The sequence below is a fragment of the Mastigoproctus giganteus genome, chromosome 4 (genome assembly GCF_048544385.1).
Source record: "Mastigoproctus giganteus isolate SK-2022 chromosome 4, ASM4854438v1, whole genome shotgun sequence".
Taxonomy (NCBI): domain Eukaryota; kingdom Metazoa; phylum Arthropoda; class Arachnida; order Uropygi; family Thelyphonidae; genus Mastigoproctus; species Mastigoproctus giganteus.
Genome location: NC_143578.1, coordinates 219,997,302 through 220,024,968, shown reverse-complemented (window position 1 = coordinate 220,024,968; position 27,667 = coordinate 219,997,302). Strand labels below are relative to the sequence as shown.

The window sequence follows — 27,667 nt, the reverse complement described above, 5'->3', positions numbered from 1 at the left end:
CTATCTTTGTTCTTTGACTTGAGGATTCATAACCCTCTTCTATTTAAATATTTTAAAATACTAATCACATTATAAACCTTTCAAATAATGTTTTGAACTGTATTATCAGTTCATATTTTATATGAAAATTGTATTGAAAAGGAAGATTGCATAATAATATCACAGAAACAGATGAATTTTAACAATTCTTTACATGGTTATTTTAGGTACTAATTATTAAGATCCTTTTCTATAATGATGTAGTAAGTTATGTTTTTTGTTTCTATTAGGCTCATCTACATAAACATATGGCTATCTTTATGCTAAAATATTTATTATTATGGTGCAAGGAAGCCTGAGGCTTATGCTGCACTAGCCAAAAAAAATTCCCAAGTTACCCCAGAGAGAGAGAGAGAGAGAGAGAGAGTGATGATATCCAGCTCAGGACCTTGGGTATGCCCATACCCACCAGATGTGAGCCCTGGGGTTCACACTAGCAATTAAGAGTACATGGCGTCCATAAAATTCTAAATACCTTTTACTCTGAATTTAAGTAAATTTTTAGAGTTATTTAGAGTAAATTTTTAAAGTTACTTAATAATTTTCAAAATTTGTCAAGTGCAATCTCATATTAAGTATATCCTCATTCATTCAGTGGCCATATAGCTGATTTTATAGTAATAGGTTACACCATGAGGTGAAGAGTTAACACTGGGTCTAGACCTCAGTCGGTTGCCAAATGCTTAGGTCAGGAGTGTGTGGGAAGTGAGGGAGTCATCAAATTTGACAGTCTCATACTCTTCAGTAACCCTAACATTCGCAAAAAAATTATATATACAATTGAAGTCATCTTGGTAAAACAACATATTTTTGTAGATTGGACCATTAATTATCCTTAATAAACAACTTGCATTGGTGATAAAGTCAAGCAAAAAAAAACAGCTTTTATCTACACGTTTGACAGTTAAATAAAAAAGTACAATATTCTACAGAGAATAAACTAGTGTCTTTTCATAATCAAAAAATGAAAAAAAATAATTAAAATTCCTCAAGAACAACAGATTCCTGAAACAATACATTAGCTTAATTATTACAATAAATTACAATTTTTCATTTACAGTTTCATTAGATTCAAACTATTAAACACCTTCATACATGGAAAAAAAATTTTTTAACTGTTCTACAGCTCGAAATCGATGAGATATCTTATTCTTTATTTCTGGTTCCAATTCTGCATAAGTTTTGTTATATCCTTCGGGTTGAAAACATACATCCCAGCCAAAACCATGAGAACCACGGGGTGACACAACTGTTCCTTCAGTTCTACCACTGAATAATTTAACTGTATGTCCGGGTCCCTCAGAAAATGCAAAATTACACACTGCATAAGCTCTTTTATCTTCCCAGCCCTAAAGAAATACAAAAAAATACTAAAACAACATATCCTAGCTACCAGTTTTCTCAAAACAAACTTTATATATATATATATATTTGTATTAATATTAAATTAAATTAAGTAAGTATATATGGATGTGAAAGTTACACAAGGTGCCAGTAACTATAAGGGTGAGGAAAGTAGTGAAAGGTGAAAGAATGTTAATATCCTATAGGTTATGATAAATTAAGTAAATTATCGGCTGAATTGCCAAGCCAATATAAAGGTGGGGGAACTGTAAAGTAAACTCTGTACAACAAAATATTAATAAAAAGAAAATAAAAATGAAAATAAAATGAAAATGGTATAGCTGTCATTAGATATGGGGGGGGAACAATTTTAGCAAAAGGTCTAATATAGGTAATGCAAAAAATGCTAGATCTGATGTCAGCAGAAATAAATATTGATACATGATAAGGTATTTCATTAGGGGACTACACTTGACAATGTATAAGGAACTGCATTTCTATACTTGTCCACAGTAGTAGAAGAAAAGTGAAAGGCCAAAAGGGAATGAAATGAAATGAAATTAGCACTTTTTCAAGTGCTAATTTCATTTCAAGTATGGGCAAGGTAGTCCCAATGCAGTGTAATTTGTTTAGGTAAAAATAAATATTGAGTTGGGATAAAAATGGTTAATATAAAATGTGGAATTTAGTGTAGGATTTAATTTTGCATAGATAGGAAATCAATGTAGTTTAAAAAATAAATTTGAAACAAGAAAATGATATAAGGTGAGGTATTAAATTGAGGATGGAGAAGGGAAAAGGAGTATTTTAAACAAATAAAAACAAAAAATAGCAATAGAAGTAGGATAGTAGATTGTTGAATCTTGGCTTACTTATATATATCTGCTCATTGTGTCTTGGCTGACTTCTAATGATTTGTTTTAGAATAGCTTTGATATCATATGTAGAATTTACCTTGTGGATCTTGGATTTTTCAAGCATTTATTCTATACCACTTAACTGTCATGTCCATAAACTTGTTTCCTGTTCTTTTATAATTGGATTCTTACCTACACTTCCAATGGATTTGTCAACTGGTTCTTTATAATTGGATTCTTTACTACACTACCAATGGATTTGTCAACTGGTTCTTTATAATTTGATTCTTTACTACACTACCAATGGATTTGTCAACTGGGATACATTTATTACTCTTTCTTTCCACAGTGAATCCACACCAGATACTACATGTAGATATATCTAAATTGATATACATGGAATTATATCCTGTTCTTACATACTGTAGTTAGTTCCCTGGAATTATTTCATTTACATGGACTTATTGCCTGTTATTTTATAATTGGATCCATAACTACACCACCTTTGGATCTTTATTCACCATATTACTTATATCCCTGAAATGATATCACTACATTTTTGGATATAAAAGCAACTGATTATTTTTCCTTGGTTTCATTTACTATTATTTCCATTGTAAATTTACACCTGATTCTACCTGCGGATCTGTCTAATTTTATATACATGGAATTATTTCCTGTTCTTCTATACCTTAAATGTTTCCTTGGAATTGTTGCATTTTCATGGACTTATTTCATCTTTAGTCACCATGTTACTTGTATCACTTCATAACTGAATATTATGTTAACTGATTCTTTTTTCCTTGGTTTCATTTACTACTATTTCCACAGTAAATTCACACTTGATACTACCTGTGAATTTATCTAGTATTATATACATGGAATTATTTCCCATACTAAAAATATTTCCTTGAAATTGTTTATACATAGACTTTTTGCATGTTATTTCATGTTCCATTAAGTCATGTTCTTTTATAATCGGTTCCATAAAATGCACCTCCTTTGAATCTTAAATAACCGTGTTACTTATTTTGTTGGATTTTAACCAGTTCTTTTTCCTCGAAAGCACTTTCATGAAATTTGGATAGATTATAATTATTAATTTATTTCTCAAAATATTTGATGATTCTTATTTACCATACTCTTATATGTTTACTTTTCTAGCATTTTTTACAGATCTAGCATTTTTTGCATTATACCTTTCGCTAAATTTGTTTCTTCCCCCCATATCTGATGACAGCTATACCATTTTCATTTTATTTTTATTAATATTTTGTTGTACTAATTTTACTTTGCAATTCCCCCACTTTATATTGGCTTGGCAATTTAGCCAATAATTTACTTAATTCATCATAACTTCTAGGATATTAACATTCTTTCACCTTTCACTAATTACTACTTTTTTTTTCTACTTTCCTCACCTTTATAATTACTGGCACCTTGTGTAACTTTCACATCCATTTATACTTACTTAATTTAATATTAATACAAATTACATATACTCTTGTATCCTTTAATGTATAGAGTGGTGAGTGAAAATGACTAATTTTTGCAAAGATGGTTTCAGTGAGGAAATAGATAATTGCAGACAAAGCCAAGAGAGTCAAGAATGTGAACAAGGAGTTTTATTTGTAATTAAAAAATCCTGTGCGGACGTAGCTTATTGCCGCTCCTGTAACAGAGAAGTTTTTTCTGATTTATTTTCTGTTTCATAAGCTTAAATTGGCATATTAACTTATTTTCTAGAGTAGCTTTATATTCCTATTTACAATACTTAGTTTAAAGTAACTTAGATAGAGATTTTGTAGGTTTTACTTAGTATCGGTAAGGGTATTAAATCCACGTGTTACAAGTTGCAGCTCCATTGAACGAGGGGTTTTTTTAACATATTTAGCTGATTTAATATTAACCAATTGTTATATTAAATTATTTTCTGTAAGTAGCTAGTCAGGATCCTAAGTTTATTCTGAACTGAGACAGCGAGATTTGGAAGTTAATCAATACTTAAGTGTCTGTAGATTTACCGTTCATAAATTGCCGCCATTGTTACGCGATACAAAATATCTTGAACTAGATAGCATAAGCTTAGTATAGTATAGTACATAATATTGTCAATTAATCAGTAAATCTATTAATCTTGTTGAACTTCATTGTCAATTAAATTGTACTTTTAACTATATACATATAACGACTTAGATTACGTAACATAAATAATTAGCAAAAATAAATAATTAATACTTAACTTGATACTGAAACATAAATATAGCATTATAACTGTTGGGATACAAATTTAGGGTTTTAATTTTGTACTGAAATTGAAATTTTATTGAAATTAAATCGAAATCATGACTCTGACCAGAGCAGCAAAGCAAAAGGCTCAAGCTAATGGGAGTGCTGTGGCTCAGGGGAGAACTGAGGGGGTCAGTTGCCCTCTGAATCACAGCCTTTTAAAATGCACTACTTGCTTGATGTTTGTGGAGCATTGGGTACGGGACATGATACTGCCATGGGGGATGTCTTTGTGTGTGCGCGCACGCGATGCAAGGAGTGTAAGGAAATCAGGCGACAACTCAGCGTTGTTATGGGCCTATATGAGAGCTTGAAGGACAGGGTGGATGCCCTCGAAGGATTAAAAGTGAGGGCCTATCAAGCTCTCAGCTGCCCACACCAACACCAGAGCTTGCACTTGGTCATCACGCAACACAGCGGCAACCCAAAAGGCAGAATGCGCTGGTCCCAAAGGAACTAGTAGTTGTTGGTGACTCTATTGTCAGGGAAACGGGAAACATGCTTTGTAAAAAGGATAGGTGGAACAGGACCAGGGTATGTCTGCCAGGGACAAAGGTTGATGACGTTGTAGAGCAGATATCATCTTTTAAGGGCACTAAAGGTGATATAGTTGCACACGTTGGCACTAATGATATTAAGAGTAGGAGACAAGTGGAATTACTTAATAAGTACAGGTCACTGTTGAAAAAAAGCCGTGAATTAGTGTTGAATTTGAAAGGTGTCTGCAATTCTGACCACACACGATAGGAGGGAGTATATGATGAGAGCCTTGTCGATCAATACGGCCCTGGAAAGATTGTGCAAAGCTCAAGAGGTAGAATTTTTTTTCAGCCTGGTCTGTACTTGTTAACAGGAGAGACTGCTTCTACAGGGATGGGATACACTTAAATAGAAAGGGTGCAAGAATATTTGCTGATGCTATCGAGGCAGTGTTAGGTGCGTCGGAAAAATGCTATCTTGGGGGAATACAAGGACTAAGATTAACAGCAGCCACTGGCAGAGGTGAAAGTGATTCTTGCACTACTTCTATTGGAATGAGAAACAGCCTGGAAAACAAGATACAGGATATTTCAGAGACTGCTGAGAGTCACTGTGGTACAAGTAAACACGTGGGTTGTGTTAAGGTAGATAAGAATAGGAACAGGTGCATGTATACTTGCATGTACACCACTGCTAGGAGTTTGGTAAATAAATTTGATGAATCTGAGGTATTGCTCAAAACATCAAAGGCAAATATTGTTGGGATATCAGAGACGTGGTGTCACACAGATATAAGGAAAGCAGAACTGGAATTTGGAGAGTAAAATATGTACAGAAAGGATAGGAAGGGAGGAGAGGTTGTGCTATTAGTTACAAAACACATAAAATCCAAGGAAGTGAAGCCAGTCGACATCATTGGACAGTGCAGTGTCGAGTCAGTTTGGTGTGACATAAGCATTGGGAGATCAAAATTGAGAGTAGAAGTGCGCTATAAGCCTAATGGCTCTGATGAATATAATAAGAAACTGTACAGGGAAATGGAGTGGGCCAGTAAATCAGAGTCTTATAATGGGGGATTTTAATTTCCCAGATGTTGACTGCAATTTGTGGGTTGGTCACTCACACACTAGCAAGACTTTTGTGGATTTATTGGATGATTGTTTTCTACATCAGATTGTTCAGGAGGCAACTAGAGGGAGTAATACTCTTGATTTGATTATCAGTAGTGATTCTTCATGCATTAAGAATCTACAGATAAAGGAACCACTAGGTGGCAGTGATCACAGTGTACTGAAGTAGGATTTACTCAAAGAGGTAACTATCATCAGGGGTAAAGGGAAGTATTTTTGCTTTCATAAAGGTGACTGCGGTCTGAGACAGTATTTAAATTCTATACAGTGGGACTAACTGATGATGTTACCAACAGCAAATTCAAAATGGGAAGCATTCAAAGAACTTATCTTGGAAGCTACTAGGCTTTACATGCCAACTTATTCCAAGATCAAAGAACTTATCTTGGAAGCTACTAGGCTTTACATGCCAACTAAGAAATATTGTTCAAGTTTAGGACTAAATGGATTTCAGATGAACTAATGGGACATATGGCAGAGAATAAAAATGCATGGGATACATATAAATGAACACGTGACACAGAAGCCTATGATAGATATAAGTTGAACTGTAACCAAGTTACAAAGGAGGTTAGGCAGGCGAAGGCAGATTACGAGAAATCTTTGGCAAAGGATGCAAATAAAAACAGCAAGGAGTTCTTTACTTATGAAAACTCTAGAAGGAAGGGGATGAATCAGATTGGTCCACTTGATATCGATGGTTCAACTGTTGATGATCCCGCTCAGGTAGCTAACAAACTAAATCAATATTTTGCATCGACATTCACACATGAGGAGTTATTCAGCGAGGGGAATGCCAGAGGTGTAATCAACTCTGGCAGTAAGCAAGATAATCTTGTAATAACTGAGAAATTGTTGAAGATAAACACAAGAAAGGCACCTAGGGTGGACGGGATCTATCCAGTTATATTAAAGGAGGCAGCAAAGGAAGTAAGCAAACCCTTAGCCATAATTATGAGAGCTTCCTTGGACTCAGGGGAGGTACCCATGGACTGGAGATGTGCAAATGTGGCCCCAATTCACAAAGGAGGATCAAAGGCTGACACAAGTAATTATAGACCTGTGAGTTTAACTTCTGTTCCAGGAAAATTAATGGAGGCACTGGTTAAAGAAGCACTGCAGGATCATCTAGACAAGACTTCAGTTATAGTTCGGACACAGCATGATTTTGTTAAGGGAAAGACTTGCCTGACCAATTTGATTGGATACTATGATGCAGTTCCAAAAGAACTGGACGCAGGGAATAACTCTGATATTATATATTTGGATCTTAGAAAGGCTTTTGATACTGTTGCACATGGAAAACTGCTGCACAAATTGGAGCAGTGTGGCATTGGAGGCAAATTGCTGCTATGAATAATGGGGTGGTTGAGGGGTAGAAGACAGAGTGGTAATCAATGGACACTGCTCATCGTGGACTAATGTTATTAGAGGAGGCCCTCAGGGTTCAATCTTGGGTCCATTATTGTTTTCTGTATTTATAAATGATATTGATGATGGTATATCAAGCTTAATGTCCAAGTTTGCAGACGATACAAAGGTTGGCAGGGTTGTTAAGGATCTGGAAAGGTTGAGCAGGTGTGCTGAGAGGTAGCAAATGAAGTTTAACATTGACAAATGTAAAGTACTACCTATAGGAAACAGCAACACCCTAGAGGAACGTATCAACTCTGTGGTACTAGAATGTAGAGAATGAAAAGGACCTGGGAGTAATTGTGCAGGCAGATATGAAGTTCTCTGAGCAGTGCAGACGGGCTGCAAGAGTAGCTCATGGTGTCTTGTCAATGATATACAGTTATTTTTCTAGCAGGGATAAGGAGGTGATTATTTCCTTGTATAAGGCAATGGTCAGGCCACACCTTGAGTACTGTATACAGGTCTGGAGGCCTCATTTCAAGAAGAATGTAGAGCTGCTGGAACGAGTACAGAGAAGGGCAACAAGATTAGTGAATTAAACAAAGGGTTGCTCTTACAAAGAAAGGCTTAAGTTTTGCAAATTAGTGTCTTGAGACTAGGCACCGGCAAGGTGATCTGATTGAGGTGTATAAAGCCTTGAATGGTTTGAGTATGGTCAATGCCGATGAGATTCTTCCTCTAATCACCTGAGAGTGCATAAAACCAATTGAGGAAAGACAGATGTAGGTTAGATGTGCAGAAATTTGCCTTTAGCCTGTGGGTAGTTTGTTGGTGGAAGTTGATAGCCTAAATAAATTTAAGGCTCAGCTGGACAGGTATTTCGAACAAAAGGAGGGATGAAGTGGAAGTGTTTTTTTTTTTTTTTTTGGCTGATGCGGCATAAGCTTGCTTTCTTTATCATATGCCTCTACTATTGCTAATGCTAAAATAAATTTATACTCAGTTAAGCCTAGTTTAACTAAAAAAGTTATACTCAGAATGATTCATAACTTATTTTTAACTACTTAAAATAGACGATATACCACAGTGACAAAAGATACATGGCACCTACAAAACTTGATCCCTTATACTAAAATAATGAAATATGCAAACAAAACTCACTTGTCTAAGACACCGGTAGTTTCCAACCTTTGACAATTACGCAATATAAAAACTAAGTTAATAAAATAATTATTCCAAAATTGCTCTATATTAGCAAATTTTAATCAGCCTCTTACCTGTAACATTCTATAAAGCCCTTCAGATCCAATTTTTTCTAGAAACCATTTGACATATGGCCCTGGTAAGCCACCCAATGCTCTGAAACACAAAGATGTATCCTCTACTAGAACTGGACCATTAATGATGGCAGCTGCATTTTCACACTTGGTTTTGCAAATATAATCTGAATCACCTTGATACTCTGGAAGATCTATAGCTTTATTTTCCAGCTAAAACAAAATTAAAAAGTTTTTTTATAAATAACAAAAATTGAAAATATAATATACCTGTGTAGCAGTACTACACTGCATTAGCCAGAATAAATGTATTATTAGATATAAAGTGACATTAACCAGCATTACCAGATGTTTTGACTCTTTCTTGTGGATCTTCTTCAATGGTTACAGAGGGAATTTGTTTAAAATAATAACAGTGTTGCTTTCTACTGATATACAAGATGAATAAAATCATCTTTTTGTTGTTGTAGGGTTTTAAGCATTTTAGCAACTTTTACCATATTGTGCCATTGTGTATCATGTCTGTGTGTGTATTCAGACTGATTTTGCATGTTGTGCAGGCTATAAAACCAGTATACTGTCAAGGGCATAATCATCATATACAGATTAAAAACATATGCATTATAAACAAAATTAAAAGAACTACTTTTTCAAAATAGCTTTCTATCATAAAAAATGAAATAGAAACATGTAATATACAGTAACCATCACGAATTTGGACCCCTTCTATAATTCAGACTGCTTCTTTTCATGTTTTTATTTTATTTAAAATTAAGATTTTTCCTAAACAAGAATTTTATGATACAGTTGAAATTCTCAGAATGATTCATAATTACCACATAAAAGAATAAAATCAATAAAATGGAATAATTAAATGCATATGAGAACATTAAGACATTTTTTACAGAGCCTCCATAGAGCAGTTGCAATGGATAACCCCTATCTCATAAACCACAGAGCAGTATAAAACCAAATCAAATACAAATCCACAGAGCAGTTGCAATAGATAAGGACCTACCCATCCCTCAGATGAAATTTTATCAGGAAACGACAGCAAAGTTAAGTGCCTTTGCTCACCACCCAATAATCACAGCCCTCATCATTCAAAATACAGATCAGGGAATCATACTTGCTGTAAATGAAAAAAAAAAAAACCGGTTGAAAGACATTTGATGATCTTGACATGAGAAAAGACAGTAGCCAATATTAAAAATTACATCATAAAAAGTGCTATTTACTAGCTGTTCGTGTTCTATTTGATTTGAACATTATATTTAAACATTATTTTTAAATATAAACAGTTTCATAAAACTTTTTTTTCATCATATTTGTTCATAATACCATCTAAATTAAATTACGTTCTTGGATTGTGAATAAATTTGTTTGTTTTTATGAACTGAAATTTGAAATATTTAAGTATATATATATATATGTTTAAATATATGTATGTGCCCAAGCTATAACCACAAAAAAAAACATAATAAATAATAATAATAAGATTAATAAAACTATTGCTAATAGTAAAAGGATACATTGATAACAATCAATGTATCCTTTTGGATACATTGATTATTATAAAGAAAAGGCCAAAAAAAGGCTTTGGTAAGAAAGAAGAATAATATATTAATAATTCAGCAGATTACTGGAAGAATAACTGCTAGCCCAACAGATAGCAGACAGAACAATTATATACACAAATTAAATATAGAATTTGAGGGGGGTGACCTTATAAGAGGAATAGTAATTACCAAAATTACCATTTGTCTTTTATGCACTTAAGAAAAAGGAGGGAGGGACACAGAAATTAATTCCTGCCTCCCGGTGTTCTGCCCCCCCCTTTCACTTCACTTCACTTGATAGCATATGAAAATTCCATACGCCATAAGTTGGGCTTTTCAAATTTTTTTTGACCACAGGTCCTTAGGCAAACTGTTTTGCACAACCCAAATATTTCTAAAAATGGTAATAGTTAACAATAATTAAAAACAATACACATGTAAAAATTAAATATTAAATAATTTAAAAAATTAAATCATTAATGATAAACAACTTATGTAATACTCGACTTTACGCAAGTTTTACCAGGCGGTGTAAACTTAAAAAAAAATTGTGGAAACGTATTTTGCATCCTGTAGGAATAAATGGAGGTATTGTGAAAAACATCACAATGTGAACCAATAATACATTTTTTTTTTTTTTTTTGGTAATTCATTCCAAGATCTTGGAAGTTTATTATTTTCGCTATATAGCTAAGCTATTTATCTCTCTAAAATGTCCTCTTTATAATGACCTTTTAAAGAGATAAATAGAACATTTCTGGAGGTCACAACCATAAAACAATAAAAACAATTTGCACCTTCCGGTTTATTGGGCTTTTCTGTTAGTGCATTATAAACAGGTAATAAAATTTATCTTATTGCATTTGTGATAAACCCGATAACTGGAATTGTGTGGGGTTTTACATTATTATGGTGAAATGTGTTTCCCCAATTCACTGAAATCTTCAATCATATAAGAAAAACAAGTAATATAAAAAAAAAATTTTTTAAAGTCAATTCCTACTTAGGTCAACAAAGAAAAATTTTAATTTAGTTACTTTTTATTAAATAATTACAATTAATATAAATATGTATATACATATGACAGAATCACAATATTAAGTGGCAAAATAGAAAGCGAATTTCCTTGCAATTTTCCATTTTCCTTTCTATATATGGTGTTGGACTATTATTTTTATTCACATGTTTCATTTTCCATTTTGTTCCCTCCTTGACTCAGACTAGAACCCAGAATGAAAAAAGAATCTGAAAAAGAAATTTTTTTCCAGCGATCTACACGCTTCGCCACTGACGGTATTTATTCCTAAATTTATATCCTGCTAAATATCTTATATAAGAGAAATTTTTTTCTCCCATATAAAACTAAAATTAATTAATTAAATTTAATTAATGAATTAATATTTGAAAAAACTGTATTAACATCAAGTGTCATCCACTACAAGTTTAAAAAAGTGTATTTGAACTTGAGTGGATGAATAACAAAAATTTATCAAAAAATTATTGATTTTCGCAAGAATTGAACTCACATTCTTCACCTTCACGTGAAAAATACTGAAATCCTTGCATTTTACCGATTGAGCTACTGCCTGTTGATTTCAATTTTATTCCTAAATTTATATCCTGCTAAATATCTTATATAAGAGAAATTTTTTTCTCCATATAAAACTAAAATTAATTAATTAAATTTAATTAATGAATTAATATTTGAAAAACTGTATTAACATCAAGTGTCATCCACTACAAGTTTAAAAAAATTTATTTGAACTTGAGTGGATGAATAAAAAGTATTTTATTAACGATTGAAAATTTGAACAAGATATATAAATATATATAGGGAGAGTGTGAACTAATAGTAGGAATTGAATAAATAAATGTTTCATAAATAAATAAATGAATCTTCTCTTCATTCCTATTTACTTATTACAGTGATGAAGCGAAAGTGACCAACGGAAAGTGTAAGTGGTGGCAGTGATAGAAAACATAACAAAATTGATTTAGAAATGAAGATGAAAATGATTAAGTAAGAAGCAGGACAAAGTTTGTCATCTATTGCATGGAATTAGATCTCTCTGCTTCAACAGTGAATACTATTTCAAAGGACAGTGCATGTATAAAAGTACATTTTTTTTTTATGAAAATCCCAAACATGAAAGGTATCAAAACCTATAGTACTTAGTACCATGCATGGGTTGAAGGAGAAGTATGGGGGGAGGGGGGATGCAGGAAACTTTGCTCTAGAGACTAAACATGGGTTTCACCACTTCAAGCCTCCAATAAGCAAAGTGGTGGCATTTCACCTGGTTACCATAACATTTTAAACAAATAGCCAATTAAACAGATTGCCTTTTGGCAAGGCAATCTGTTTGAAAGTAGTGCATTACTAGGGCAACTTGTTGCAATGGCAATTTTGTTGAGTGGGCCACAAAAACAGATTAAGGAGAAAACAGACCTACCAGGGGAGGCTCGTTGGTAGGCACTGAGGAACTGCAAGCACCCCAGCTTTTAAATCTAAATATACAGTCAATGAAGTTATATGAAATTTTGTGAAGAACAGAACAATGCAATGCAATGAATATTTTTATTAACAAGTCCCACATATAGTATACTCATTCTCTATTTCCAATAATCAAAAAAAAAAAAAAAAAATTGTTGCTTTATTTAATACAAGTATTAAACAGAGCCTAGGACATTCAGGCCAAACCATAGCCTAAGGCCTTTGGTTCATGGGAAAACAATCACTTCCAATAATCATTTCAATAATAAATGAATAAAAACACAAAATCGTTCTTAACTTTGAAGTTTAACCTTAGGCGGAACTGTGCGCTAGACAGTTCCACATTTTGCTCCAGTGGTTGAATCAATGCCTGGTCGGTAAGTGTCCAGTTAATGTTTTGTAGTATTTTTAGCTTGCTTATTATTATTACTATATGTCTACATGTCTTATAATCAAGGCAATTTAATGTACTTTAAGAAGCAGCACCCCCATACATCAGAGTCACAAGCTGCCACTGAGACCTACAAGCATCTTATAAAGACAAAATAGTCACTTTTTTTGCATGGATTCTTAAAGACAAATACAATCGTTGATATGAATTCTGGATTGCATTCTTAATATTTCCAATTTATAAAATATTGATTTTTTTGTAAAATGCGCTAGATTTTAAAGAATTCTGGATTGTCAAGTGCTAGACTTTCGAGAGTTTACCATAATGTCTTACAAACTAACATATTAATTTAATATAAGTAGACTTGATAAATCTAAAAATAACACAGACTTTTATTCTGAAATGTTAACTTATCAAACAGTTTCAATGTAACTTTAGGGTTTCCACGTTATCATTCATGAGGGAAAAACATCCCACACTATGAGCATTCAAACTATTTACCTTGAATGGGCAGTCTTTACCTAGAATAGCAGCAATTTCTTCCCGCTTTTTAATATTACCGGTAACCAGAACTAACACTCGAGACATGCTAAGTACAAAAAAAAATAAATTTAATGTAATTTAATTATTTTAAATCACAAATTAATAGTATGTTTCCTACCCAAATATCAAACAATACTATTTAGTTAAAAGCAAATTTGTCCTCTGAAAAAGGACACTTTGCTTTATGGTTAAAGATAACAAGATAAAATAACTGCTCTCTCTCTCTCTTAATTTTTCAAATGATTTTACAAGTTCTCAATTGAATTCAAATCTGAATTGCACAAGTTGGGGAAAATTATGCATATATTTAGAGTGCTTGTCAAACCATTTCTATATGATCCTTGCCATATTCACAGTGCCACTATCATTGTGAAGCATTCTACTACCACCTAAGTAGTGAGAACAAAGAGCCTGTCAACAAAGTTAGAGAACCTGTTCAGCAACAATATTTAACTACACCCAAGTTGACAGACTACGCATGAAAAGAAGGAACACATGCAGGAGAAAGAACAGGCTTCCCTTAAGATGAATTAGGAGATATAAGGATTCTATTTACTTCACAACAAATACCTTCTGCTGCTGGCCTTTTTCAGGCCTGGCTCTACCCTAGTGGTTAGCCCATAACTGGTTGCAAGAACTGTTTATTATACTTCTCTAGGTGCAGAGGTCTAAGTGACCCCACACATGTGCAATTGCAAAAATCAGCAAGAAATAATTCAAAATGGTTCACTTTGTGGTGCCACCTTTATTTTCAATCAATTAGAATTAGCATTGGTAGAGGCTTATGATGCAAAAAAGCAAGCTTATACAGCATCATCCAAAAAAAAAAAAAAAAAAAAAACCAATTTCACCCATCCATTTGCTCCAAACGTTTGTCTAGTTCTGCCTTGAATTTATTTAAGCTGTCAGCTTCTACAACAACAGATGGAAGTTTGTTCCAGCAACCAACTACCCGCTAGCTAAAGCCAAATTTCTGCACATCTATTCTACAACTGTCTTTCCTGAATTTGAATTCATGTCCCCTCAGACGATTAATCTGGCACTGAGCTTGCTCAAACCATTCAAGGCCTTATACACCTCAATCAAATCACCTCACGGGTGCCTAGTCTCCAGACACTGTAATTTGCAAAACTTAAGCCTTTCTTCGTAAGAGCAACCCTTTGTTCCATTCACTAATCTTGTTGCCCTTCTCTGTACTTGTTCCAGCAGCTCTACATCTTTCCTAAAATGAGGCCTCCAGCTCTGTATACAGTACAAGATGTGGCCTGACCACTGCCTATTATGAACACAACCGTGAAAACTTTATTTTCTCTCTTACATTAAAAATGTTTTCCTCTTGGTGATATTTATTCGAGCAAATGGGAGATGAGGGTGGAGCAATTATATCAGTTATTCGAGGGAATGGGCGGAGAAGCGGGCAGGGCAATTACATCACTACAAATTCATAGGTCATTTCCTGATTAGATTTTGATCAGTGCATTATAATGTTAGTATATTCTATTAATGTTATTATTACACAAATAATAACATTATACAATACGAAACTATACAAATATTTACATAATATCGGTTTTGATACACCATAGACATTCTTAAAAAAACTACAAAGTAGTTGTTGTGGGCATCATTTGCTCTTTCTCATATTGTGCTCTGCCTTCACGACGAGTTGCCATGCTACTGCACTACCTCAAATAAGTAACGCTTCACTAATAGAGAAGGCTATTGTTACTTATTCTCAGTGAGTACCACCACCCAGACATGTTTCAAGGCTATTGGCCTATCATCAGTGGGTGGGCAGGTACCCTAGTATTGCAGACATGACGACCCAGTTGTGAAGTTAATCACACAATATGAGAGATGCCAAAAGGTGAGAGATGCCATGCGCATTTAATTATTTTAAACAAATATTTACAAAAAATTAAACTATTTACAATCATACCTCTGCTATATCAGGACAACAGGTCCCTTCATCAGCTGACATTAATATACAAAAAAAATTACAATGGAATAGCAATGTATTAGACAGTGAAGCACGTGCACTAGGCTGGTGAACATTAAATGGAAGGTACACAAATGGGTTACTGGGCAGAATTAGGCACTTGCTGTTAACAATGTAGAGCACATACGTGGGATGCATGCCAATGTTTGTTGCTTTGTAAGATAACTGCCTCCATAAAGTTTAGTATTTTGTAAATTTTGTAACTGCTGGGGAGTTACTCCACAACAATCAGATCTACAAATTTCAATCGATGCCATCAAAAAGAGAGTAATTTTCAATCCATTTTTAAATTTTCGTGTATGTCCCAAATATATAGCTGGAAAAGAAAGTTCTTCTGCATATATATCAAACATGAAACTTGTTGGAGATGATTTCTGACCCGGTGCTATACATAAATATTTATCTTCAGACCATAAATGTTTGTTGTTGAGTTAACAACAGCTCATGATCATTGTTGACAGGTTCCACAATTTCATCTGAATGTTCCTGTTCATTATCATCATTTGTCCTCAAGAAATCGGCACTCACTTTTATGCTATAGAATTTATACAAAGGTGAATTTATCAAATACTGTAACCATATTTTCACTATTTTCTTCTGCACACATCCTTATAGATATGATGATTTATGTATGAGTCTTTGTTTTATATGTACATTAATGGCATAATCGTCATCTAATTCTCTAGGTAATTGATGAACCATCATATTTACGTTAACTGCTACATTTATTACTTGTCCAATGATCCCATATTGTCCATGTTCATAACATAAACAACAAATTTGCATACAGGGTAATTGTGGTGATATCAAATGCTCAGTTACAACATCCAGTGGAAGAAAATGAGTAGGATATGTTGAATATATAAATCCATTTGATGTGCACTGATGATAGTTGGTATCCGTCCCTCTTTTAATGAAGTACAACATGGATTAAATGCCATGAAAGTACAGTAGGGCCTTGACTTACGATGACATCGACATCTGATATTCTCAGGAACTGATATACCATCCATACGATTTTTTATTTTAAGTACTGATGATATTTACAGGTACCGATGGCTTTCCGATATAGCTGGAACGATACATGGGCGGAAATTTTCAGACACGTGCAGCTCGGAACATCACTCGTACGATTGTTCTTAACCAATTAGCGTCTTTGTTATTGTTCAATGTGTGATGCGCAGAACATCACTCATGATTGTTTCAGATCTATGACAAGCTGAAACTTCAAGCTCCATCAACCAGTGGCAGCACTGTGCGCTTTGAAGACTTTAAAGCCAGCAGAGGCTGGTTCGAGAGCTTCAAAAAAAGAAAAAATATCAAAGTGCTGAAAGGCATGGGGAGGTATCCAGTGCTGATAATAAAGCAGTGAAACCTTTAAAAATTGATTCCAAGAGTTAGTTGATCAGGAGGGTTAGCTTCCCCAGCAGATTTTTAACATTTACAAAGTCAGCCTCTACTGGAAGCGAATGCCCAGGAACACGTACATCACTAAGGATGAGGCAGGTTTGCCTGGGAATAAGCCTATGAAAGATAGGCTCACTCTTCTCTTGGGTGCCAATGCCTCTTGAGATTTTAAACTGAAGCCATTGCATGTGTATCACTCTTAATACCCCATAGTATTTAAACAACAAAAGGTTGACAAATGCATGCTGGGAGCGTTTTGGCACAGTAATAAGGCCTGGGTTACAGGATATGTCTTCAATTAATGGGAGCTTGAAGTTTTCTGTCCTTCAGTGAAGAGTTACCTTGAGAAAAATAACCTTCCTGCGAAGGCACTGCTCCTGCTGGATAATGCGCAAGGCCAAGATCCCAAACTTGTTCAATCTCTTCAGGTATGATTTGACTTTGTTCAAGTCAAATTTTTGCCACCCAACACCACTCCTCTTCTTCAACCAAACCAGTAAGTGGTTGCAAACTTCAAGAAAATCTACACCACGAAAGTATTCGCAAGTTGCTTTGCAGCAGCCTCTGGTGAAAATGCTCTCACATTCAAAGATTTTTGGAGGTTGAAGTTCAACATGCTTGACTGTGTGAGGCTGACGATAAGTTCTTGGTTATTGTTATTTATCTTTTTAGGAGCATTAGCAACTAAGGCCATATTGCTCCGGGATATGCGGTGGTCACTCCCTGACCTTTCCGCAGCCTCCGTATTTGGTTGTGATGGGCTCGAACCCCGGTCTAATCAAGAAGCGTATGCTACGCACTGCTGCTCCTTCCCACCTGGCTACGGAGGCGCCATAAGTTCTTGGAATGACGTTTCCACCAGGTGCTTAAATTCAGTCTGGAAAAAAAAATCTGGCCTTTAATTATTTATAACATTGACGGATTTGAAGATGATGGTGCTTTGACAAGTGATACTGTCACTCCTGGTAAATCAATGGGTCTGGAGATATATGATGCAAGAAAGCAAGCTTTTGCAGCATCAGTCAAAAAAAAAAAAAAAAAAACGCTCCCATTTCACCCCTCCGTTCGTTCCAAGTACCTGTCCAGCTCGGGCTTAAATTTATTTAGGCTATCAACTTCCACAACAAAGGATGGAAGTCTGTTTCACCAACCAACCACCCGCTGGCTAAAGGCAAACTTTCACACATCTATCCTACATCTGTCTTTCCTCAATTTGAATTTATGCCTCTCAAATGATTATTCTGAGAAAGAGGAAGAATTCCATCAGCACTGAGCATGCTCAAACCATTCAAGGCATTATACACCTCAGATCACATCGCAGGTGCCTAGTCTCCAGACACTGTAATTTGCGAAATTTAAGCCTTTCTTCATAAGAACAAACCTTTGTTCCATTCACTAATCTTGTTTCCCTTCTCTGTACTCGTTCCAACAGCTCTACATCCTTCTTAAAATGAGGCCTCCAGACCTGTATACAGTATTCAAGGTGTGGCCTGACCATTGCCTTATATAAGGGGATAATCACCTCATCTCTGCTAGAAAAATTCCTGTACATCATTGACAAAACACTGAACTACTCTTGCAGACGGTCTGCACTGCTCAGAAAACTTCATATCTGCCTGCACAATTACCCCCAGGTCCTTTTCGTTCTCTACCATTGTCAGTGAAGTACCACAGAGTTGATATGTCATTCTGGGGTTACTGCTTCCCATATGTAGTACTTTACATTTGTCAATGTTAAACTTCATTTGCCACCTCTCAGCTCATCTGCTCAACTTTTCTAGATCCTGTTGCAGCAGCGCACACTGTCATTAGTATCCTTAACAACCCTGCCAACCTTCGTATCGTCTGCAAACTTGGACATTAAGCTTGATATACCATCATCAATATCATTTATAAATACAGAAGACAACAATGGACTCAATACTGAACCTCGAGGGACCCCACTAATAACATTAGTCCACAATGAGCAGTGTCCATTGATTACCACTCTGTCTTCTGCCACTCAACCATCCCTTTATCCATAGCAGCAATTTGCCTCCAATGCCGCACTGCTCCAATTTGTGCAGCAGTCTTCCATGTGCAACAGTATAAAAAGCCTTTCTAAGATCCAAATATATGATATCAAAGTTATTCCCTGCATCCAGTTCCTTTGTGACCACATCATAGTATCCATTCAAGTTGGTCAGACAAGACTTTCCCTTTACAAAACCATGCTGTTTCCGAGCTATAACTGAAGTCTTGTCTAGATGATCCTGCAGTGCTTCTTTAACCAGTGCCTCCATTAATTTTCCTGGAACAGAAGTTAAACTAACAGGTCTATAATTACTTGTGTTGCCCTTTGATCCTCCTTTGTGAATTGGGGTCACATTTGCACATCTCCAGTCCATGGGTACCTCCCCTGAGTCTAAAGACGCTCTCATATAATAATTATGGCTAAGGGTTTGCTTACTTCCTTTGCTGCCTCCTTTAAAATAACTGGATAGAACCCATCCACTCCAGGTCCCTTTGTTATGTTTATCTTCAACAATTTCTCCTCCACTTTCCTCTCAGTTATTACAAAATCAACCAGCTCACTGCCAGGGTTTAACTCACCTCTGGCATTCCCCTCCCTGAATAACACCCCATGGGTAATGTAGATGCAAAATACTCATTTAGTTTGTTAGCCACCTGAGCAGGATCATCAACAGTTGAACCATCAATATCCAGTGGACAAATCTGATTCATCCCTTTCCTTCTAGAATTTACATAGGTAAAGAACTTTGCTGTTTTTCTTTGCATCCTTTGCCAAGGATTTCTCATAATCTGTCTTTGCCTGCCTAATCTCCTTTGTGACTTTGTTACAGTCCAGCTTATATCTATCATAGGCTTCTGTGTCACCCATTAATTTATATGTATCCCATGCATTTTTCTTCTCTGCCACATGTCTCATTGTTCATCTGACATCCGTTTAGGCCTAAACCTTGAACAATATTTCTTAGTTGTTCTGAAAAGCCTAGTAACTTCCAAGATAAGTTCTTTGAATGCTTCCCATTTCGAATTTGCTGTTGGTAACATCAGTTAGTCCCACCGTATAGAATTTAAAAAATGTCTTGGGCCAACCTAGTCACCTTTATGAAAGCAAAAACCTTTCTCTTTTCTCCTGATGGTAGTTACCTCTTTGAGTAAATCCCACTTCAGCACACTGTGATCACTGCCACCTAGTGGTTTCTTTATCTGCCAATTCTTAATGCATGAAGAATCACTACTGATAACCAGATCAAGAATATTACTCCCTCTAATTGCCTCCCAAACATGCTTCTGTACAAAACAATCAACCAATAAATCCACAAAAGCTTTGCTAGTGTGTGAGTGACCAACCCACAAATTCCAGTCAATACCTGGGAAATTAAAACCCCCCCATTATAAGACAATCTGATTTACTGGCCCACTCTATTTTTCTATACAGTTGTTTATTATACTCATCAGAGTCATTAGGCCTATAACACACTCCTACTCTCAATTTTGCTTTCCCGATGCTTATGTCACACCAAACAAGACTGACTCGACACTGCTCTGTCCACCCATGTCAACTAGCTGTACTTCCTTGGATTTTGTGATTCTTATCTAATAGCATAACCCTTCCTCCCTGTCTTTCCTGTCTATTCTTGCACCCTTTCTATTTAAGTGTATCCCATCCCTGTAGAAGGTCTCTCCTGTTAACAAGCACAGATGAGGCTGATAAAAATTCTACCCCTTGAGCCTTGCACAATCTCTCCAGGGCCGAATTGATCGACAAGGCTCTCACCATATACTCACTCCTATCATGTCTGGGCAGAATTGCAGACACTTTCAAATTCAACCATAGCTCACGGCTTTTTTTCAACATTGACCTGTAAGTAATTCCCCAGTCTCCTACTCTTAATATCGTCAGAGTTCGATTAACACGTTTCCGTTTTGCACAATGCACTCGCAGACAGATTAATTGAGATCAGTACGTATGTGTATATGTATATATATATATGTATATTATATTATATTATGGACGTATTGTACATATTGCCACTGCAATGGCACTAGTCCATAAATTCCATATATTAATGATTATCAACATACTATACACTATATACATTGTGCTGCCACTTTATTAGGTAAACCCCTGCTGTGCACACAAATGGTTTGTCACACAAAGTTGCAAGTCACATGACCACAGTTGTGGATATAAATGCAGCAAAACAAACTTTCTAGTATCAGTTAAGCGTACAAACCGTAGCAAGAATGGGGAAAAGGAGTGATCTAATGGACTTCGAACGTGGCGTGGTAGTAGGTGCAAGGCATGCTGGAGAAAGCATCTCTGAAACGGCAGTTCTCCTGAACTTTTCACGCACCAGTTTCAAGGGTATATTGAGAATCATGCAACGAACAGAAAACATCCTCTCAATGGCACTCCTGTAGAAGAAAATCGCTTGTTGATGAGAGAGATCAGAGGAGGATGGCTAGAATTGTGCAAGCAAACAGATGGGCCACAATGTCACACATCATGTCAGAATACAACCTTGGTGCACAGAACAAAATATCGCAACAGACCACGTCGTACTTTGTTGCAAATGAGCTACAACAGCCGACGGCCACATTATGTATCTTTGTTATCAATGAAGAACAAGAGAGCACACCTCCTGTGGGCACGGCAACACCAGCACTGGACTATTGAGGATTGAAAAACAGTTGCTTGGTCTGACGAGTTGAAGTTGTTGGTGCATCATGTTGATGGAAGGCTCAGAATTTGGCAAAAACAACATGAATCCATGGACCGGTCATGTCTGATGACTACTGTGTAAGGTGTGGGGGCAGTGTTATGATGTGCGGAATGTTTTTTTGGCTCACGTTGGGTCCATTCATACCCATAGATTCGTATCTGAATGCCACATCATACCTAAACATCGTTGCTGACCAAGTGCATCCGTTCATGTTGACAGTTTATCCTCAGTCAGATGGTTACTTCCAGCAGGATAATGCACCGGTGCACAAAGCCCGAATCACTATGGAATGGTTCCAGGAACATGACAATGACTTTTCTTTGCTGCAGTGGCCTGCTCAGTCTGCGGATCTCAATCCTGGCAACTGACGGCCAGAAAGAATCTAATGCCCATAATAGTATAATAAATAAGTAAATAAAACATGCAGAGAGAAGAGAAGACAATATATAAAAAAAAAAAATTAATACATATACACAGAAATAAGTCGATATTATAATACAAAATCATATTGTTGTATCACACACAATCCTGGCATCGTTATTAAATGTCAACCACTAGAATTGTGCAACAAGATGGCAATATAGTGTCCTTTGTTTCTAACTTAATGTACATGCCATGGCAAGGGAGAATGATATCATTACATAGTATTAAAAAAAAAAAAAAAAAGCAAAACTATAAGGGGAGGGGGGAATATATAAAGTCAGCATGTAAATATATTAAATTTCATACCTGTATATGGATATATACTTCCTTCTCTTATCTCTACATCTTTTATATACTTACTTATTATATATATAATATATATTTATATTTTTTGTGTACAAGTTGTATTTTGTGGTTATAGGCAAATGTATAGCAAGCTAACAGGAGACAATTAGTAAGTAATTAGGATAGAAAAGACACTCTTGCCCCTGTATTACGCTAATAGCCCACAGTGTGGAAAATTTTAGTTGTAGAAAAGTGAACAGTATATGACTGAAGAATATAAAGTTAGTGCTTAGGTTATCCAAGAGTGCGATTTCCTGTCCATGCTAGTAACGACCCTGGACATGGTAGAGATTTACATCCGTAAGTAGTTGTATGTATACATACAATTACTTATATACACACATATTTACCATGTCCAGGGCCATTACTATCATGGATGGGAAATCGCACTCCCAAATAACCCAAGCATAAAGTGACCAGACGTCTGGGATTTAAGTTGTCAAAATTATGCTACACGGAAAAATATTTAATTTCTGTTGTTTTCATTGTTAAAAGAAGTATGTATTTTTATTATTTCACAGAAATACCTATATAATAGGTATTTCATTGAAATAAAACAAATATATGTGAAAAAAAAAAACAAATGTAAAATCAATGTCCCACATTGTTCATTTTCCTACAACTAAAATTTTCCACACTCTGGGCTATTAGTGTAATACAAGGCAGGAGTGTCTATTTCTATCTTAATTGCTTACCTAATTTTGCCACCTGTTAGCTAAACCACAAATTGCCTATTTTTTTTTTTTTTAGGAGCATTAGCAACTAAGGCCATATTGCTCTGGGAAATGCGGTGGTCATTCCCTGACCTTTCCGCATCCTCCGTATTTGGTGACAAATTGCCTAGAACAACAAAACACACAGTGTACGTAAAAAATATAATTATATTATATATATAGGTTATACTAACAAGCTTTATCTTTGCAGCCAGTTGCAAGATAGGTAAGTATATAAACACAAATACAGAACCCCATAAATAATGTACGTGTGTGTGTGTGCGCAAAAGAACAGAAACAGAAAAAAAAAAAAGAAGAAAACAAGAAAAAAGAAAAATTTCACATAATTTGGACCTGGTGCCATCAGAAGGGCACTGCTAAATTTTCAATTAATTTGCATTTTTGAAAATATTTTGGTATTGTACATTTTGGTCTTTCTAACTTATTTTAGGCACATTCCTTCTACAGTACTCTTTTTTTTCACCCCCCTTCCACCTTTTTTGTTTTGTTATGTATGGCTCATTTATATTTTCGCTCTACTGATTTGCATACTACTGGCATGTATTTTATTTATTTATTTTAATCTTAGTTATTATAAGCAGCAGGTAGTGGAATGTGCATTAATACAGCCACTGGTGTTTGCAATGCTAATTTTTCTTTTCTGTTCTTTTATGGATTATATTCCAGATTATGAGCACACCTCTGGAAAAACTGGCTTCTTTTGCTCGAATCCGTCCCGAATTACTGGCGTAAACTAACATAACCTTTTCATAACCTATTAAAAAACCCACACTTCTTTTGCTTGAATCCATCACGAATTTGGCCATGCACACAACACAGTGACATTTGCCCAATCTGGAGTTCAGCCTTTTTATGATAATTTTTCCCCTTTTTAAAGTTTTCATTCTTTTATACATTGTGGTCATAGAGTTAATTTGCCTTAGCAGTGTCTCTGATCCATAATACTAATTTGATTTATTTCCTTTTTAGTCCAATCAACTTCCCTTCATTATTTATTTTATCAATAATTGCTTGATGAAAACATTTAAAACTGTAACAAGCATTATTAGCATTAGTTGAGGCATATGATGCAAGAAAGCAAGCTTACAGAGTATCAGCCAAAAAAAAAAAAAAAAAAACTCTTCCCATTTCACCCATCCATTTGTTCCAAATGTTTGTCTAGTTCAGCTATAAATTTATTAAAGCTATCAACTTCCACAACAACTGATGGAAGACTGTTCCAGCAATCAACTACCCACCAGCTAAAGGCAAACGTTCACAAATATCTATTCTACAACTGTCTTTTCTCGATTTTAATCTGTCCCCTCAGGTTCTTAATCTGAGCAAGTGGAAGCATCTCATCAACATTGAGCCTGCTCAAAACATTCAAGGCCTTGTACACCTCAAGCAGATCACCTCACAAGTGCATAGTCTCCAGATGCTGCAATTTACAGAATTTAAGCCTCTCCTGGGAAGAGGATCCCTTTGTTCCCCTCACCAATCTTGTTGCCTTTCTTTGTACTCGTTCTAGCAACTCTACACCCTACTTAAAATAAGGCCTCCAGACCTGTACGCAGTACTCAAGGTGTGACCTGACCATTGCCTTATACAAAGATATAATTACATCCTTGTCTCTGCTAGCAAATTCCTATATATAATTGACAAAACTATGTGACCTGCTCTGGCAGCCCATCTTCACTGCTCAGAGCTTCATATCTGACTACACAATTATCCCTTGGTCTTTTTCATTTTCCATCTCTCTCTCTCTGAGTGTAGTACCACAGTTGGTATGTTTCTCTTTGGTTACTGCTACCCATATGCAGTACTTTTCATTTGTCAATATTTAACTTCAGTTGAGACTTCTCAGCCCATCTACCTAACTTTTCTAGATCCTGTTGCAGTAGCATACTATCTTTACTATCATTAACAACCCTCTCAACCTTTGTATCATCTGTAAACTTGGACATTAAACCTGATATACCTTCATCAATAGCATTAACAAATACACAAAACAACAATGGGCCTTGCACCAAACCCTTGGGGACTCCACTAATAACATTAGTCCACGTAGAGAAGTGTCTATTTATTACCACTTTCTGCCATCTCCCACTCAACCATCCCTTTATCTCTCCATTGCAGCTACTTGCCCTTAATGTAAAATGACCAGATCCTTAGTATTCCAATGTGGGACATCTGGGGGGGTTACAACCCCCCACCACCACCACCCAGAAACAATATACACATATATTTTTAAAATTTATTTTTTTATTTATAAAAAAAATATTCATATACAAAATATAAATTAAATACATATACTTCTTTGAACTAAACTTATAAAATAAAATATCACACTAAAATAAAAGAAAAATATCAAAAAAAAAAAAAAACAAATATAGCCAATATATATATATATATATATATTATTATTTTTTTCTTTTCACAGAAAAGCTGAAATTCAGTATAGGTACCCCTCATGTTGGACAGACAACTTGTGTGATAGAGACACAAACTTATTGTGATTTTCTCTGGTAGAGAATCTGCATCTTCATTTTGAATTTAAAACGATGTTTTGAATTTTAGACCAAATAAAAATAGGATAATAAATATAATGTACTGTATAGGATATTAAGAAATATTAAAATCTTGAAATATTATATTTTAAGTCAGGAAAGGTACCCTTCGTGTTACGCACAATGACAAACAGAAGTTTGTGTGAAGGACATGAACTGAGAAAAATAGTTATTAGAATGGGGGGGGGGGCAGAGGGGGTCATGTTTTTAATGGACTTTCATTTTTGTTTAGTGAAAAAAGGTTACGTTTTTCTGTGAAATAATACGAATAATAAAAATACATACTTCTTTTAACAATAAAAACAAAAAAATTTAAATAATATAATTATATATTTCCGCTGAGTGATTTTTTTAAAAATAATTCTTCATTATTTGCTATTTCCACATAAAATTCTTTACAAGAATTAGCAAAATTGCACATAATTTGTAGTATTGCTTTCAGTGTTGCTATGGTCAGTTGTTTTTTTTTTTTTTTTTCGACATCCACAGCTTATTCATTACCGAAAAAAACTTTCTGTTGTACCCATAATGCAAATTGATTTGTATTATGTTTGCCACCGGATTTGGACATGTAGAGGCTACATGTCCAATCCGGGACACTTTCCGGGGCGGTTTGCAATGCGGGGCAAACGACTGAAATCAGGGACTGTTCCGCATAATCCAGGACGTCTGGTCACTTTACCTTAATGCCATACGGCTCCAATTTGTACAGCAGTCTTCCATGTGCAATAGTATCAAAAGTTTTCCTGAAATCCAAGTATATGATATCAAAATTATTTTTATCTAGTTTGTGACCACATCTTAGTATCCAATCAAATTAGTCAGACAAGGCTTATAATGCTGTGTCTGAACTATTGGTGCAGCCTTGTCTTGATGATCCTGCATCACTTCTTTAACCAGTGACTCCATTATTTTCCCCGAAACAGAAGTTAAACTAATAGGTGTATAATTATTTGTGTCACACTTTGGGGATACATTTGCACATCTCCAGTCTATGGGGACCTCTCCTGAATCCAAGGATGCTCTCATAATTATGGCTAAGGGTATGCTTACTGTAGACGGTACAGTAAAATAAACGTATTATTTATTATAAACGTAGGCCCTACGTTTATAATAAAGAAAAGCGGCAATCGAATCAGAAGGGGCAACTACCGAGGTATATTGGTATACCACCCTGGTTACGGAAAATAACTTTCTCACCATACAGTAATAAACAAATCTGACCTTAAGCCTTTAACACTGTATTAATATTACCTGGAAATACAAACGTTTCTGCTAGCTAAATACATTTGATCTTCATCAGTGTTTGTATTATAACGGAGGCTGCAAAGCCGTTCAATAGTGGAACACGTGGGGTAGCTTTCCGTCACATGACTGGCACAGTCTTGATACTAGTAGTACAGCAGTAATGGCCGTTCTGTGTAAAGATAAATAAATATAATAAGTTCAGTGCATTAAAATAAATGGTAAACTCCAAAACACGATGCCCCTTTGAAAATCACGTGGAGAAGAAGAGGGGAAAAGCAGTGACGTACGGTTCGTAACTCCGCCCACTCACTGCGTTCTCCCTCTTCTTCGCGACAACTGTTTGTTTGTTTGTTATTTGGTTTTTAGGAGCATTAGCAACTAAGGCCATATTGCTCCGGGAATATGCGGTGGTTATTCCCTGACCTTTCCGCATCCTCCGTATTTGGTGGTGATGGGCTCGAACCCCAGTC

At 35.4% G+C, this 27,667-nt stretch overlaps 1 protein-coding gene across 1 annotated transcript; it reads right to left on the bottom strand.

Moving 5' to 3' along the window:
• Positions 1-1,118: 1,118 nt before the first annotated feature.
• LOC150087419 (inosine triphosphate pyrophosphatase) lies at positions 1,119-27,399 on the bottom strand. Its single transcript, XM_090372478.1, has 4 exons — positions 27,204-27,399; positions 13,718-13,805; positions 8,773-8,985; positions 1,119-1,388 (listed from the first exon to the last, which is right to left on the bottom strand). Exons 1-4 carry the CDS (start codon positions 27,236-27,238, stop codon positions 1,119-1,121), a joined length of 606 nt encoding a protein of 201 aa, XP_090228604.1. The 5' UTR covers positions 27,239-27,399.
• Between the last annotated feature and the right edge of the window lie 268 nt (positions 27,400-27,667).